General features: G+C 42.5%; 1 protein-coding gene across 1 annotated transcript; it reads right to left on the minus strand.

Moving 5' to 3' along the window:
• Nucleotides 1-660: 660 nt before the first annotated feature.
• On the minus strand, nucleotides 661-11,207 carry LOC108259136 (SUN domain-containing protein 2-like). The gene is made up of 15 exons (XM_017458359.3): nucleotides 11,171-11,207; nucleotides 10,326-10,410; nucleotides 10,153-10,211; nucleotides 9,605-9,686; nucleotides 9,399-9,448; nucleotides 5,664-5,717; nucleotides 5,522-5,588; nucleotides 5,368-5,414; nucleotides 5,160-5,209; nucleotides 4,877-4,927; nucleotides 3,559-3,634; nucleotides 3,161-3,264; nucleotides 2,184-2,351; nucleotides 1,800-1,889; nucleotides 661-1,207 (listed from the first exon to the last, which is right to left on the minus strand). Exons 2-15 carry the CDS (start codon nucleotides 10,406-10,408, stop codon nucleotides 1,091-1,093), a joined length of 1,098 nt encoding a protein of 365 aa, XP_017313848.1. The 5' UTR covers nucleotides 10,409-10,410; nucleotides 11,171-11,207; the 3' UTR covers nucleotides 661-1,090.
• Between the last annotated feature and the right edge of the window lie 6,883 nt (nucleotides 11,208-18,090).

Below are 18,090 nucleotides of genomic sequence, written 5' to 3' on the forward strand. Positions count from 1 at the left end.
TATTTAGAGCATGCCTAGAACATTGGTTACTTGCGAAGTAAACACTCAGCAGTTCCGTCGCTGTAGTTCACTAAGCCGTTGTCTCTGTTTTTGGATTTCCCGCCTCGTGTTTCGACTATGATTCCCTGCCCAAGCCCAGTATTGTCTGTTCTTCTGATCGTCTGACTACTGCCTGCATTACGACTGCGTCTGTTTCGCCTGTGCTTGCTTCCACCTCAGGTATCATAAGTATGTTCATTTATTTATTTATTTTTTATTTACTTTATTTTATTTCTTTATATTGCACTTTTAATAATAAACGTTGGCCCAGCAGCTTTACAGGTATTCGGATGTAGATTTACATTTATCCCAAACGAGCAAGCCAGAGGCGACAGTGGCAAGGAAAAACTCACTCAGGCAACATGAAGAAGAAACTTTGAGAGGAATCCTACTCAAAGGGAACCCATCCTTTTCTGGGTGACACCGGAGTGAATAATGTTCATTATATCATAACAACGGCGCATTTCAAGGTCGGGGATAAATATATACACAGTAAGCAAACATTTGGTTCTCGTAGTTGACCTGCCTTACCTTACCTGTTTGTTTGTTTATTTATTTCTCTATCTATCTAGACGAGGAGTGGGTAAAAAATGAAATTAAGCAGGTGACAATTTTTTCATCCATCCATCCATCTTCTACCACTTACTCCTTCTTCAGGGTCACGGGGGAACCTGGAGCCTATTCCAGGGAGCATCAGGCACAAGGTGGGGTACACCCTGGACAGGGTGCCAGTCCATCGCAGGGCACAATCACATACACTACAGACACTTTAGACACACCAATCAGCCTACCATGCATGTCTTTGGACTGGGGAGGAAACCGGAGTACCCGGAGGAAACCCCCGCAGCATGGGGAGAACATGCAAACTCCGCACACACACGGCCCCGGCAGGAATCGAACCCCGGACCCTGGAGGTGTGAGGCGAACGTGCTAACCACTAAGCCACTGTGCGCCCTGGTGAAATTTTTTTTAAATAGAAATAAAATAGAAATGGATATATTTATATATTTTATTTCTATTTATTTTTTTTTCACCTGCTTAATTCCCTTTTTTACCCACTCCTTGTCTGGCTGTGGACTCTGAAGCGATACACACAGGTGTATTCAGGGTGACCCCAATTACTGAGGATCCTCAATGACACTATCCCATACTTCTCACTTGGAGAGCCCTGAAAAACACCACAAGAAAATATTAACCGTTTTTTAGTTATCACAAACTTGTACAGACACTCCAACAGATTTGATCTAGCGTGTGGCGTCCATGTTCGCTCGAGTGCATGCTGTCATTTAAGTGAACGGGGGAACATAACAAATGCTAAGAAAGTCTGAAATTCATCTAATTATTTCTCCAGGTTCTACTTTGCCCTCGGGTTGTTAGTAGTAATGTAAATTGTAATGAAATTTACAAATTAAATTTGAAAAGAATGCAAAATTGAGAGCACTCCTGAAAACGCTTCTGACGTCTAGACCCCAGTGTATATATTCTACTCTTCAAAATACATGATTGGTGTGAGTGGAGCATTTCCATGTTATGTGTGTACACAGCCCGTATACGCAGCTTTGAATTGGTGTAGTTGTATTGTAAATACTGAGATCTGTGAACTAGTTTGAATTGATGAAACTTCACACAGAGTCCCTTCTGTCTTCACGCTCATATTTTACATCTTTTGGTAGCGAAAAATTGTGTCATTTCCTGTGAGAAATGCAATTTCGTAGAATGTAGCTTGTGCAAAAAATCTGTTTCAATTCATTCGTTCTCACCTGAATGTTGAATGTCTGGATGGGTTCTCCGTTCTGATCATAGGTGAATTTTCCCAGAAGTTTCTCTGTCTTTGTCTCATTGACTATTCCCTGTAGGAAGTGTAATAAATTGTAAAATATCATCATCATCATCATCATTATCATCATTATTATTATTAAATTATAGAGCAGAAATCAGGTTTAACACATTACTATTGTTGTGCTTTGATTGATTGGTGGACCAAACGTATTCACTAGTTTAAAGTGTGTTATCAAAAATGAACTAAATAAATAGTTATAAAAAGGTTATTTGTGGTCCCAAGTTATTAGTCAGACAAGGGGACAAAAATTTACTAGCACATTTTTGGCTCATGTCTAATAGTTAATGTGTTTGTGGTGACTCACATAAACTGCAAAGTCTTTCGTTGCGCTTTTCCTGTGGCGAGGAGGTGAGAACAGTTTTGGCAGGTGCTCCATGGTAACGTGGGTGATTAGTACAGGGTGCGGCAGAGCAATGACCAGGTGGCCTTTATATCCTTTAAATCCCCAGCACTTCCCGGGGAAGATATCCGGCTATAGTGATGCAAGCAGAAACTTTTTATGAAGAATGATTGAAGGAATCATTTACAGCTATGTTTTTGTTGAAAATAAATAAATAAATAAATAATTTATAACATATAAAATAAATAACATTTATAAATTATATATAAATATATGTGTGTGTGTGTGTGTATATATATATATATATATATATATATATATATATATATATATATATATATATATATATATATATACATACACACACACACACATACATACACGTACATATATATATATAGTATCCTATCACTAACTATGTTTAGATCCAAGGATTTCTTGTGAAAAAAGGTTTAGCACATTGAAATGTTTACCGATATAAGTGACAGAAATGCAAATTATCAATAAAATGTTGACAATCTTTTTTTGTTTAACTTTTGTGTATAAATTCAAGTCAATACTTCAAATGTTGTGAAAAAATAGTCTGGAAACAGTTTTTGTCATTTAATTGTCTCTCCATTTTACAAAGATTTGAGTCCTCAAATATGGGCTGCAAAAGGTACGCAATTTGTGATTATACACAAAATTATATATGGAAAAGGTTCAAGGGCAGATTTCTTCTGAGATACACCAAAACAATTTTGTTGTTGTTTTCAGGATGACATCACGCACACCATTTTATCGGTAAAAGGCCAGTTGGATGGAAGCAGGTGGGAGACAAATTTCGCAAAAAATGGATGGAAACTTGGCTACTGGTGTTAGTATAGGATGATCTAAATATAGTACCAAACAATGCACCATACTGGTATTTCCATATAGTAATACATTATTCTGTGTGTTACCTGTAGAACTGTTTCAGGTCCATACTTTTTGCACCATATACTGAAGTCAAACTGACTGCAATATCTGGGTTTGTGGGTCTCTGAATTGATTATCACAGTGGAGCCTACATACACACAAACACACACAATGATGAACAGTTAAAACAGAACTGGGAGAAGCAGAAAATGTTAATAGGACAGTGGAATTAATATCACTGTAATATCTGTCTTATACCAAAAACTGTTTAAATCTTTAACCCTCCTGTTGTGTTCACTACAGTCATGTGCTGTCCCATTGACCCAAGTTATAAGCAGCTACAAATGTGTTATAAATCCCTCAATATATCTGATTCCCATCTCTGTTAGCAGTAATATAAACAATACTGATAAAGTTCACTCCCCTATAGTTAATGTGTTACCTAAAGACTCCAATGCGTAGTCAGTCATTCCAGTATCATTAGTCCTCAGTGCCCTGCGTATGATTTTTTCCAATTCCTGTGACATACAACAATAAAATATTCATTGTGCGATGAAGAACCAGCGTATACATATAAAAATCAGCTCAAGTCATTTGACCAGCATCCCATTTTTATTGCCTTTTATTCAATGGCATAAGAAATGAAATATAACAAATTAAAAGTAGAGTGTAAGACTGTTACACTCACATCATAAATCTTCATTTATTACACATGACATACATAATGTTACATTTAACCCTGGGCTAATTTGTCCCTTTTCACCATCCACATTTCCAGTGTGAGACAGAAGAACTAATTTGTCCCTTCCCCCATTTATATTGCCTCTACAATAAAGAAGCAGGAAGCACGCTCAGAGACAGTGCTGTCAAAGCTCTGAAAATATTTATATAAACTCTAGAGACTGTATATGAATATCCCAGGAGAGCAGCAGTTTCTGAAATACTCAGATCAGACCACAACGATCACATTTTCCCCCCATTTTAATGTTTGATTAACTGAAGCTCTTGACCTGTATCTGCATGATTTTATGCATTGTGCTGCTGCCACAATTGGCTGATTGAATAACTGCATAAATGAGCAGGTGTACAGGTGTCCCTATTAAAGTGACCAGTGAGTGTATATATTAGTCTGATTAAATATTTTATAAATATTTTAAACAGTCATGAACATTTGATTTATTCTGCATCACTTACAAGGATTTTCTTTACAAACTGTGACAGGGTGATGAAATTTTATATTGTAATAATTATTGCGATCAATCAGTATAATGCTAATGAGTCTTTATTAGTCACATATACATTACAGTTCAATTCAATTCAATTCAATTTTATTTGTATAGCGCTTTTTACAAATGACATTGTCTATACAGCACAGTGAAATTATTTTCTTCGCATACCCCAGCACGCTAGGAGGTTGGGGTCAGAGCGCAGGGTCAGTCATGATATGGCACCCCTGGAGCAGACAGGGTTAAGGGCCTTGCTCAAGGGCCCAACAGTGGCAGCTTGGCAGTGCTGGGGCTTGAACCCTTGACCTTCCGATCAGTAACCCAGAGCCTTAACCAGCAAGCCACCCCCCACGATATGAAAAGATTTACTGTGATGACATTTTTAGCCATATCACACAGCTCTAATTTAATATATATCTACGCTCTACACCTTAAACACTACACCCTGCAGTGACATTAAGTCTTAAGGCAGTCATGCCACGTATCGCTAAGTAATTAAAATGATCCTAATGATGTGTGTGGACATTTTCTTACCTCACGTGATAGCGTCTGCTTTTTTATGACTTGTATCATTGTGTGGTTTACCTGAAGCAGTGACAGAGGAGAAAAAAGAAGAAATTGAGTAGAAACCATAAACACTATGCCCCACACCTTAAACTATCCACACATTATTCCATATACATTACATGCTAATTGAGGGGGGTGCAAGGTTTGCAAAAACTGGTAAGTGGAGCTCATGGGGAAAAAGTTTGAATACAACAGTAATATCAGGTAAATGTGCATCATCAGTAAGTGTTAAGGCAGTGATGTCACTTACATATTGTTTTTCCGACATGTGGAAAACACTGCAAAGCATGGTAAGAAGAACTGCAAACATAAAGTCCCCAGTACATCAGATGAGTTTATACACACACACACACACACACACACACTACATTGTAGGCTTATCGGGTAAAGATAGCATATAGTGTGTTTGTTTTTAATAAGTGATAGAAAAATAATAATGAATGCATGTACACACTTACCGGCAAGCACTAAAAAGACATACAAATAATACATGAGGGAAGTGACTCTGAAGAGAGATGGAGGAACAGCATGGTCATACAGACTGTATACACAGACACAGACACAGACACACACACACACACACACACACACACACACACACACACACCTTACATTGAGGGCGTGAAGTGATTTAAGACTGGAGGTTCTTCAGCTTCTTGCATGGGAGGAGGACGACCCTCTAAACAAGTAAAGAAACCATTATTTTATAAGTTATACAACAGTTAACAGCAGAAGGGGTCTGTGTGTTTCTCACCTGTAGGAGGAGGTGTATGTTGACCTATCAGTTGTTCAGGAGTGAGAATAGGACCTGAAAGAATCACACAGAGTAAAGTATGCTTTAAGCATGCTAAAGTGACACGCTCCTCCCGCGGTGGTGCTAAAGAGACAGCTCCACTTCAGCACCACCAATGTTTTGGATGGCTGGAGAGCACTTGGCAGAGGTGCGGGGCCGCCGACACACACAAGGCCGGTGAATGGCTAAATTCCCTACCGTCTATAAACAGTCGCTGCATGCTAAATGAGAAAAGAGTTCCAGATAAATGATAAATAAGGAGACATGGCCTCCAGAGACACTCCTAGAGAAAAAAAGGCACCTTGTCATTATTTAGAGAGTGATGGACACCCAGTGGACTTACTATACAGAGTGGACTTACTCACTAGAGTGGTGCAGGAATGAGTCCTAAAACCTGGAAATGAGTTAGCATTTTAGCGCTTCCGGTTCCATCGTCCCGAAATCAATGTTTTTTTGTTTTTTTGTGTGTGTTTTCGGTTAAATGCCAGAAATAAGGTCTTTGGTTACAGACCACACCCCACTGCAGTGGATGGCCAAAGCCAAAGACACTAATGCCAGGGTAACCCGATGGTTCCTCTCATTGCAGGATTTCTCTTTCCAGGTCCAGCACCAGGCAGGGACCCATGTTTTGGATGGCCGGAGAGCAAGTAGCAGAGGGGCGGGGCCGCCGACACACACACGGCCGGTGAATGGCTACATTCCCTACAGTCTATAAACTGTCACAGCATGCTAACGCCACCTCCTGTAATATCGCGAGAGAACTGATGCTCCTGTTCAGCCATGTGGGGATACTGAAGGACATCTTGACCGACCAAGGTACGCCTTTCGTCTCCAAACTAATGTCTGCTCTGTATCGGCTGTTGCAGGTTAAGCACTTAAAGGTCCATCTACCACCCACAGACCGACAGGCTCATCGAGAGGTTCAACCAAACCTTGAAGCAGAGGCTACGACAGATGGTAGATGAAGAGGGGAGAAATTGGGACCTCCAGCTACCCTACATTCTCTTCACCATCTGGGAGTGCCCCCAAGCCTCCACGGGCTTCACCCCTTCAAACTCCTCTTCGGACGGCGACCTCAAGGACTGCTGGACATGGCCCAGGAAGCCTGGGAGGAACAGCCTTCCCTGTTCTGCTCAGTCATCGATTACGTGCAGGAAATGCAGGGGAGAACTGACCGAGTGGGCCCAATCATCCAGGGGCCGTGAACTATCGCCTGCAACAGCCCGGTAAGTGAGCGGAGACACAAACTTACCATGTGAATCTACTGAAGAAATGGGTAGAACTGGCGCCAGTAGTGTCTCCGTTCGTGGCATGGGACATAGGTCATGACGAGGGTACCTTGGTCCAGCTGGGTGAAGACCTCACTCCTGGACAAAGACAGGATATATCCGAGTTGGTGGGTCAATTCACAGATGTGTGCACTACCTCCCCAGGGATGACACAGCTGGTCCACCACGAGATCAAGACCTGGCCAGGAGTGGTGGTGCGGCATTGGCCCTATTGTGTCCCAGAGGCCTGCTGCAAGGCTATCGAGGAGGAGATCGGCCGAATGCTGCGGGACAACATCATCGAGGAGTCCAACAGCCCCGGTCCAGCCCCATCGTAGTCGTGCCGAAGCCCGACAGAAGTATGCGCCTATGCAACGACTTCCGGAAGCTGAACCAGGTTTAGGAGTTTGACAGCTATCCCCTCCTCCAAGTGGACGACCTAGTGGAGCGATTGGGGAGGGCCCGGTTCATATCCACCCTGGACCTTATCAATGGATAGTGGCAAGTGGCCCTGGCCCCAGAGGTCAGACCAAAGACGGCCTTCAGCACGGCGAATGGCCACTGGCAATACCGGGTTCTCCCCTTCGGGCTCCACAGGGCACCCGCAACGTTCCAGCGACTGATGGACATTGTCCTGCATCCCCATCATGCCTTCGCAGCTGCCTACCTGGACGATGTGGTCATCCACTCCTCCACTGGGTTGGAGAAAGTGGAGCGAGCCTTCCAAACCCTGAAAGAAGCCTTCACCAGAGCCCCAGTGCTACACAACCCAGACTTCGCTCTTCCATTCACGGTGCACACAGATGCATCTGAAACCGGGCTGGGCGCTGTTCTCTCACAGACCTTCGACAGAGAGAAACACCTGCTTCTCTTCATCAGTCAAAAGTTATCCACAACTGAGAGGAAGTATATGGCTGTGGAAAGAGAGGCCCTGGCGATAAAGTGGGCCATCAAAGAGCTACGATACTACCTGGCCGGTCAGCACTTCATCCTGGTGACAGATCACGCCCCACTGCAGTGGATGGCCAAAGCCAAGGACACTAATGCCAGGGAAACCCGATGGTTCCTCTCATTGCAGGATTTCTCTTTTCAGGTCCAGCACCAGGCAGGGACCCACCAAGGGAATGCAGATGGCATCTCGCAACGGGATGCACTGCGAGCTCGACACACGGCAGCAGTAGGCTCGGAGCTGGGGGGGTGCTGTGGTGACGGGCCGGCGGCCGGCGCACAAGAGACAAAGATCGCTCCCGGACGACTGCCGCGGTGGTGCTGAAGAGACATCTCCGCTTCAACACCACCAATGTTTTGGACGGCCGCAGAGCAAGTGATGGAGGGGCGGGGCCGCCGACACACACATGGCCGGTGAATGGCTAGATTCCCTACAGTCTATAAACTGTCACTGCATGCTAACTTAGAAAAGAGTTCCAGATAAATGATAAATAACGAGATATGGCCTCGAGAGACACTCCTAGAGAAAAACAGCACCTTGTCATCATTTAGACAGTGATGGACACCCAGTGGACTTAACAGACAGAGTGGACTTACTCACTAGAGTGGTGCAGGAATGAGTCCTAAATCCTGGAAATGAGTTAGCGTTTTAGCGCTTCCGGTTCCATCGTCCCGAAATCAATGTTTTTTTTAATGTGTTTTCGGTTAAATGCCAGAAATAAGGTCTGTGGTTAACACAACGTGAAAAAACATTCACGTTTTATTCTATGACATAATGTGTCTTGAAAAAGACATTTGCTAACAAGTGGATAAATGGGACTTCAGAGCTGGTCGGGGACATTAAACCTCATCACGCTGAACAGGAAAACTCATCTACTACAGCCTCATTATGTTTATACTGTACTTGCACTCTTGCAAACTACTCCAAATCAAACTTTCCAACTTGCAGATTTATCAGTTTAGAGTAATTTCCAGTCGTAGTGTTTTTTTTTTTGTTTTTTTTTTATAAATAAAGATGGTGATGTTGAAACATGCGACCGTGGTGTAATTTGTTTATAGCCTAACTTCAGCTTTTTATTTCTGCCGATTGTATTTAGGCTTCAAATTTAATCAAAGTTGTGTTCGTTTGTGCCGATTAACAAAACGTGTAAGAATCATAAACTTTTGTTGGTCACAGACCTTATTTTCTGCAATAATCCAAAAGCCAATGAAAAATCCTATTGAATTCTTATCAAGGGAACAAGCGTGATGCTAACTTCCAGGTTGGCCTACAAAAATACCTCCTCTGTGAAAAACCCAAGTCTACAATGGTGACGCTATATCACTTTTCTATGTTACTATGGGAAGAGAAAATATTTGTATTTGATAGCCTGGTAAATGTGCATTATTTTCTTATATCAGGACATGATGAGTTTACTTTATAGTCCATCTCGCTTAAAGACCTGTTATATGTGAAATTTTCCCACTTTGAGGAACTCACATGCTTCCAGTCTCTCATAATTTTGTGTGCTTTCACTAACTGTCCTCCTCCTGAAGCAAGAGAAAAAGAAGAAACCGATACAGACAGACAGATATGGAGAACTTATTTCATTTACATCAATTCCACACATACATACATACATACATACATACATACATACATACATACACAGACACAGACACAGACACAGACACAGACACACTCACCTGTCAGGGTGCTCTACATAGATTTGTCGACTGGGATGAAAATACCCATTCGAGATCAACCTGGGTCCGTAGCGAAACATTTCTGCAGGATGAGAGGAGAGAAACAGAACTAAGCACAGTTACAGTAAACTAAAACACTACAAAGAAGGCAGAGCTCATTATCCAACAGACTCATTCCTCTCTACTGCCATAAAGAACATTTTAGGAATCATTCTTCACCATAACACTGTACAACAGTGCCTTACCTATGTTGTATAAATTATAACTTTTATTATTACTATTACTCTTTTGGATGTTGCACAAATCTTTATTTAACATTCAGTGTGTTTTTTTGTCGATCTGCAATTCTGCTTTTAATTTTATTGTTATTCTTTATGCTGCTGTAACACGACGGTTTCCCTCATGGGATCAGTAAAGTCTGTCTACGTGTCTGTCTGTCTATTTATTTGTGGATTTTTGCTACTATATCCAAGTTTATCAGTATATGATTTTTAAATGACAATAGCTAACGTCAAGAAGACAAAAAGAACACTGAACACGGAACTCACTTGCTTTCAGTTTCTCATAATCCCGTGCACTGAGTTCACTAACTGTGCGGTTTCTCCTCCTGAAGTGAGAGAAAAAGAGCAAACCAATATAGACAGACAGATATGGAGAACTTATTTCATTCACACCTATTCCACACACACACACACACACACACACACACACACACACACACCTGACGGGGTGCTCTGCATAGGAGATTTGTTGATTGGGATGATAATACCCATTCGAGATCAGTCCGGGACTGTGGCAAAACATTTCTGCAGGATGAGAGGAGAGAAACAGAAGAACTAAGCACAGTTACAGTAAACTAAAACAAACACTGAAACTGATCAACCTAAAACTATGAAAATTATAGCACATACAGTACTATATTATTACTATATTGTCATCCACATCATTTCTAGCTTTTCACTACATATCATATACGCATATATACAGCTCCAAATGATGGCTAGCGGAGCCTAGGGGCCATAAACAATAATACCAAACGGCACTAAAGATAAAACTGTTATAACAAAGCTCCATGTAATTCCAACATTCAGTATGTTTACAATACTTTATTCAAGTTTCTAAATTGCAGTGGGTCACAATGTGTCCTAAATCACATTGGCTAGCACTGTTTAAAGATGTCATCAGTTATTTGAATAGATGAAACACTCAAAACACACTCTGTGAAGTGTTTCCTTCAAAAAGCCACGACTCAACTCACATCCAGTTTGTGCTAGAATGCCTGGATACAATTAATTGTGTTGTTAATTGTCAGAGATTCCAGCAGGATCAATAAACTCATTCGCAAGGTCAAAACTATCATTGGACAAAACCCGGAGACGTTTCAGTCAGTCAGGTGTAGGTCACTGAACAAACTGCTCTCCATTATGGACAATTCATCTCACCCCCTTCATAACACTACAAAGACAGCAGAGGGGATAATTATATTCCCTAGATGATATAGTACACTACAAAGCCATCAGACAAGAAGTTATTTACAGAAAGTTAAAGATAAATAAATGAAAATACCTTTGTCTTGTGTCTTGAATTGCTGCTTTCTGGTTGATTAGAATACTTACACTCTCTTGGAAATGGTGAAGTTCCGGAATGCACCGCAGTCATAAGCTCATAAGTTCTATGATGTCATGATTCCGTGTTGCTCATGGCAACAAATTCATCCTATTAAAGTGGGTGGTAGTAGCTCAGTGGTCAAGACATTGGACTTCAATGAGTTCAAATTCCAGCACCACCAAGCTGCCACTACTGGGCCCTTGAGCAAGGCCCTTAACCCTCAACTACCCAAGGGTATCTGCTAAATCCTGTAAATGGAAAAATGTAGCTGTAAAGTTTTCAACGATACTGAACACTAAAACCACACACTAATTGCCCTATTATTATTATTATTATTATTATTATTATTATTATTATTATTATTACACTTAATTTTCTGCATGCATCTCCTACAGGTTTTGAGATATTGACACCAAACCAACCGCTCTCCTGTTACACTCATTTTTTCATCACTTCCCCCACCCCCATTCACTTGAATAGGATTTTTCGATCAATAATTCATATTTTTTATATATTAATGTATAATTCATTCAGTTCTCAGGCTACAACCACCAAACTTCACATAGTCAAGCATGGATACCAGGACACATCATGCAAAATTACAGACAAAATTGCACTCATCCTTCTCTTTCTTTCCATTCTTTATTTCCCCCATTAATTTATATGGGAAACAGCTAGAGTGGCTGATGGCTAAATATCTAATCAATACAAAATACCCCCCCCCCCCTATATCTAATCAATACAAAATTGACTGCACTGTCTCATTCACCACTCTTGTGTCATTTAAACTCTTTTTAAAAAAAAAAAAAAAAAAAAAAAAAAAGTAAGAAAAGAAAAGAAAGAAAAAAAAAAAAGATAAGGCATCAAATTGATCAACCATCCACCCTTGACCCGAACTATATAATTAGCTAAGTGACTTGGTGAATATTTTGTTTAACTTTATCAAGCCCCTAATTTTTTTCTAATCCATTTTACACTTGTCATATTTACAGGGTCATAAACTGGAAAATAACAGGTTAGATTGCACATGTGAAGCACCAAAATGACCATGTCATTAGCTAAGCAATTTGGTGAAGGTTTTTGGAGTTTTGATCATTTGTTTGCCCTATGTGGATGGTGAAAAGGGCCAAATTAGCCAAGGGTTAAATTTAAAATTAGGCATGTAATATTTAATAAGTATAGAATCATGGAGTGTGTGTGCATGCGTGATGCAACATGCTCACAGTTTCTGTGGGAACTGCACTATCTTGTTTCAAATTTTCAATCACTCCATTTCTCAAGGAACAAAACAGGGGTCACCTTTATCCCCTGCTTTATTCATTCTTTCTCCATCTCCTTGATGGAGCTGCTGCCAGCATTTTAGAACTTTCAGACTTTACTAGAATATAAAATTATTAATATAATCTTCAGGGAGTGAAATGTATGCTCAGATCAATTGGATGACTAGGCCAGTCTATATCCTTCCACTTTTCCCCCCTGATGAAGTCCCTTGTTGTGTTTTGGGTCATTGTCTTGCTGCATGATAAAGTTCCTCCTAGTTAATTTGGATGGATTTCTCTGTAAATTGTCAGACAAAATATTTCTGTATACTTTTGAATATATTTTGCTGCTACCATCATGAGTTACAGCAATAAAGATTAGTGAGACTGTTCTAGAAGCAGCCATGCAAGCCCAAGCCATGACACGACTTCCACCATGCTTGACTAATGCGCTCATATTTTGATTCATGAGCAAATCCTTTCTTTCTCCACACTTTGACCTTTCCGTCACTATGGTAGAGGTTAATCTTGGTTCCAGAACTTTTGTGTTTCAGCTCTGTATTTCTTTGCGATTTCCAATCTGGCTTTCTTATTCTTACTGCTGCTGAGTGGTTTGCATCTTGTGGTATGGTCTTAATATTTCTGCTCTCAAAGTCTTTGGATGGTGGATTGTGATACCTTCACACATGCCCTGTGGAGGTTGTTGTAGAGGTCACTGACTGCTGTTTTGGTGGGTTTTCTTCACAGCTCTCACAGTGTATCAATCATCAGCTGCCTTATTTTCATTGACCAACCGGTTCACTGTCTGGCTGTTGGTAAACCAGTGTTGTTGTTTTTTTCTTTTTCAGGACATTCCAAATTGTTCTACTGCATAAGTTATGCGTAATGTTTGTGCAATGGCTCAGATTGATTTTCCTTCTTTTCTCAGCTTCAGAATGGCTTGCTTTTCTCCCATAGACAGCTCTCTTCATGTTGGTTTATCCTTTTTAACATCAAATGCAGACTTCACAGGTGAAAACCAGGGCTCACACCAAGAGTAAACAGTCAGAGCTATTAACTGTTTAAGTAATCAGTCTAACAGGGTAAAGTCGTATTTTAGTCGTGTGTTTCAATATTTTTGATCACTCAAAAAATCATCAGCAAAAAAAAAAGAAAAGAATGGAGAGAACCATAATATATATGTATGCAAATGTGCATTCAAATATAGAGTAATTTAATTAAAATTACATACACTTTGTATCGAAAGCATTTCTTGAGATCTTTGAGACATCAAAATGTAATATGGACTTCACAGTGACCAATATATATTAAAGAAACAATGGAAATGGGTTTAAAATATATTATGTACTGCAATCAGACTCTAGATGTCAGCAAAGAACACCTAGTAATTGTATCATAAGTTGTTAATGGAGTGACACATTGGCATTGTAGATACAGTACAGTAGCACTGCCATTGCACAGTTCCGGGATTCCTGGTGAGACCCTAAACTGTGGAGAGGCTATGGGTTTCCCACCTCTCAAAACATGCCATGAATTGGCAGCTCTTAATTGCTCTGAGCTGTGTTAATTTGTGTGTGTGTGTGTGTGTGTGTGTGTATGGTGCCCTGTAATAGACTAGCATCCCATCAAGGGTGCGTTCCCACCTCACTCCCAGTTTCACTGGGAAAGACTCCAAATCCACTGCAACCAAGACCAGGAAATCAAAGAATTCCTTGGCAATTTTTCTCAATCATTATAAAACTGTGAAATTTTTGTTTTTATTATAAAGGCATTTATATTACAAATACTCTTTGAAACAAAACCCATTAGCTTTTAGTATTACATCAACAAAAGTCATGATATATATGACTATCAGGACTGGGGTGCAGGGGGCCAGTACTCAATGGTATGCAATACTGGCACTTCTACATTTTACTCTTTGGCGTACCGTGACTATTTCTATCATATTTTGTTTGGCCAGGATATCACCACTAAAGTTTTAGTGTAATTAATACATCTGCACAAACGCAACACCCCCCTACCATGGATTAGAGTAGACCAGAGTTTGAGAAATTTAGAGCAGAGTCCATACATCTACGGTGAGATCGAGTATCACATTAGCGATAGAGCGAAGTCGAAGTTAAAGTTGCAAGGAAATCCCAATGGAGCAGAAAAAAAGGGAAAAAAAGGGGGGGGGAGGAGAAGAAGTGACACAAAAGAATGTAGCCAAACTCCCCAAAGTCTCTATTTTTCCACACAAACTACACCGATGTCTGCCAGCACATTCAGTGCTTCTCCCACAGCAGCTGCATAAGCCCCTCTCCTGCCATACACGGGGATGAGTTCTACCTCTCTCCCGGCCACAGAAAATGACAATGTGCTGGTGAGTGTAGCCCACGAACAATACTACACAGGCACAACACAGGCACATTCCCACGAACTAAGGTTGATGCCACATAATCTCATAGCCTTCTTGCAGACATCTTTGAATCGCAGACGGGGGCGTCCAGTTAGTCGAGAACCCTCAGCCAGCTCACCATACAGAAGATCTTTGGGAATGCGACCTGCATTCATTCTTCTAACGTGGCCAAGCCAGCGGAGATGCTTCTCACAGAGGATGGCAAACATGCTGCTCGTGTTGGCACGTTTCAGAAATTCTGTATCTGGTACCCTGTCCTGCCACTGTACATGGAGAATGAATCATAGGCACCTCAGGTGAAAGCTGTTGAGCTTCCTCTCATGTCTAGTGTAGGTTGTCCAAGTCTCACTACCATAGAGGAATGTGCTTAGAACGCAGGCCTGATAGACACACAGCTTGGTTTTTGCCACACCCTGTGATTTAGTCTAGCCATGACTCCTGCAGCCTTGGCAATCCTACGATTTACCTGTGCATCGGTGGAGAGTGAAGAGGATATAGTCGACCCGAGGTAGGTGAAGCTCTCCACAACCTCCAGGTTGCATCCATCTATGGCAATGCTGGGAGGATGGTCTGTGCCCTGAGCCATAACGTTGGTCTTCAGGCTAATGGTCACCCCAAACTCCTTGCAGGTGTGGGAGAGGCAACTGACAAGCTGCTGCAAACCTTCCTCCGTATGTGAGATCAGGGCTGCGTTGTCGGCGAAAAGCATCTCGCGTAGGAGTAACTCAATGGCTTTGGTCTTGGCACGAAGGCGGGAGATGTTGAAGAGCTTGTGTGTGTGGATGTAGACTCCCTCACTGCAGTCTCTAAAAGCATATTGGAGGAGCGTGGAGAAGAAGATACCAAAAAGTGTGGGCGCAAGGACACAACCTTGTTTCACTCCGCTGCTAACTGGAAAAACGTCAGACATTGCAGCATTGAAGCAGACTGTGCTGTGCATGTCCTCGTGGAATGCGATAATGACTGCCAGAAGTTGTGGTGGACATCCGATCTTCTTCAGTAGTTTGAAAAGTCCACTCCGGCTAACCAGGTCAAACGCCTTGGTCAAATCAACGAAGGCGATAAGGAGGGGCATCTGCTGCTCTTGACATTTCTCCTGAAGCTGTCATAGTGAGAATATTATGTCTAAGGTTGACCGGCCAGCTTGGAAGCCACACTGAGACTCTGGGTAGACTCGAGAGGCTAGGATCTGCAGGTGTCAGGACAACCCGGGCAAACACCTTTCCAATGATGCTCAGTAGGGAGATGCCCCGATAGCTGTTGCAATCTCTGCGGTCCCCTTTGTTTTTATATACTATGACGATGTTTGCGTCTCACATGTCATGTGGGATATATCCCTGTTCCCAACACAAGCATAGAAGTTTGTGCAGGGGCTGGAGTAGTGCAGGTTTCCCGCTTTTCAAGATTTCTGACAGGATGCAGTCGCTCCCTGGAGCCTTACCACAGGCGAGGCGGTCGATGGCTGTTCTGAGCTCTTCCATGGTTGGCATTGTGTCTAGTTCCTCCATGGCTGGTAGGTCTGGGATGACATCCAGAGCAGTCTTTGTAACAATGTTCTAGGTTGCGTACAACTCGAGGTAATGCTCAACCCAGCGCTGCAGTTTCTTCCCCTGATCTGTGATGACTTCTCCTGTGTTTGACTTGAGTGGGGCAGTCTTGATGATAGAGGGTCCAGTTGCCTTCTTGGTGCCTTCGTACATCACTCTTGCGTCCCTGGCATCGGCAGCTGCCTGTATACTGCTGCAGAGATTCAGCCAGTAGATGTTTGCGCAGTGGCAGGCAGTCTGCTGGGCGTTTCTTCTAGCAACCCTGAGGGCTTCCAATGTGCTGGAGTTTGGCGCAGCCTTGTATGCCAGAAGAGCTTTCCTCTTTGCATCAGTTACAGGCTCCATAACCTCCCAGTGGGCTTCGTACCAGTCGGCACTTTTCTGCACCTTCTTACCGTAAGCGTTGATCGCTGAGTTGTACACAGCTTCATGTATGTGTGTCCATTTGGAGTCAATAGTACCATCAGGTGACTTCTCGGCAAGGGGTTCTTGCAGCTTACTGATGTAACACTCATATTTTTCTTGATTGTTTATACAGCAGGTGTTGATACGAGGGCGACCTTTCTTCTTGGAATGGTGCAGTTTCTTTGGCAATACGTGCACCTGGCTAGCCCTGAGGGAGTGGTCAGTGTTGCAATCTGCACTGTGATAGCTGCGGGTGAGGAGAACTCTTGCAAGGTCTGCACGCCTGGTGATGACTAAATCTAACTGGTGCCGACTAAATCTAACTGGTGCCAAAGGCGGGAGCGTGGGTGTCTCCAGGACACCTTGTGAATCTCCTTACACTTGAAGGTGTTTGTGATGCAGAGGCCATGGAAGCAGCACAATTCTAGCAATCGCTGAACATTCTCGTTGATCTTTCCACATCCGTGAGAACCAAGGCAGGTGGGCCAGGCCTCATGATCAGCTCCCACCCTAGCATTAATGTCCCCAAGCAGATAAAGGCTTTCAGTACTGGGTATCCTGGAAAGCGCTACATGTAATGCCTCGTAGAACTGGTCCTTTTCATCTAAAGTTGAGCATAGTGTCAGGGCATATGCACTGATTATGTTGGCTGGGCCCGAGTCTGTAGACAAACAAAGGGAGAGGATTCTTTCTGTGCCTGATGACGGTGGCTCGATGAAGGGGATAAGTGAGTTCTTCACAGCGAAGCCAACACCATGCTGACGTGATTCGTGCAAGGGCTTCCCTTGCCAAAAGAATGTATACCTAGCTTCTCTTATAGTGCAGCTGTCAGCCAGTCAAGTTTCCTGAAGGCAAGCCACGTCAACGTTGAGTCTTAAGAGTTCCTTGTCAATGACGGCAGTCTGGCGTGCGTTGTCGATATGCTGCAGATCAGCAGTGAGACCAGGACACATGGTTCTGACGTTCCAGCTTGCGAAACAAAGAACTGGAGTCTTCTTGTTTTTTCCTTGCTTGCCTGGTGCATTTATGGCCTACTTGTCACGATGAGTCTCTAAGTTCCATGCATCCAAGTGAATCAGGCAAGCCATGGCGGGACAGCACCTTATTGGATGGGGGCTGCCCAGCTTGTGGCGGGTGGTAGCTGTCCAATGAGATGTGATTATCTCTCCCACCGACAGAAGCAGCCCCTGGCACCCATTTCCTACGCCAATCAGATGAGCTTAAAACCGGTAACTGCCGCTTCCCGTGTTGTGTCGGCGCCTTGCAGTG

The sequence above is a fragment of the Ictalurus punctatus genome, chromosome 27 (genome assembly GCF_001660625.3).
Source record: "Ictalurus punctatus breed USDA103 chromosome 27, Coco_2.0, whole genome shotgun sequence".
NCBI lineage: Eukaryota > Metazoa > Chordata > Actinopteri > Siluriformes > Ictaluridae > Ictalurus > Ictalurus punctatus.

Bases quoted from the DNA above. Each gene is read 5' to 3' on its own strand.
- LOC108259136 (XM_017458359.3), bottom strand. From the start codon at position 10,408: ATGTTTTGCCACAGTCCCGGACTGATCTCGAATGGGTATTATCATCCC. The intron at 5,718-9,398 runs GTGAGTTCCTCA...TGATTCTTTCAG, and splicing joins TTATGAGAGACTGGAAGCAT to GTCCTATTCTCACTCCTGAA. The intron at 3,265-3,558 runs GTAACACATTAA...GTGTGTATGTAG, and splicing joins CTACGCATTGGAGTCTTTAG to GCTCCACTGTGATAATCAAT.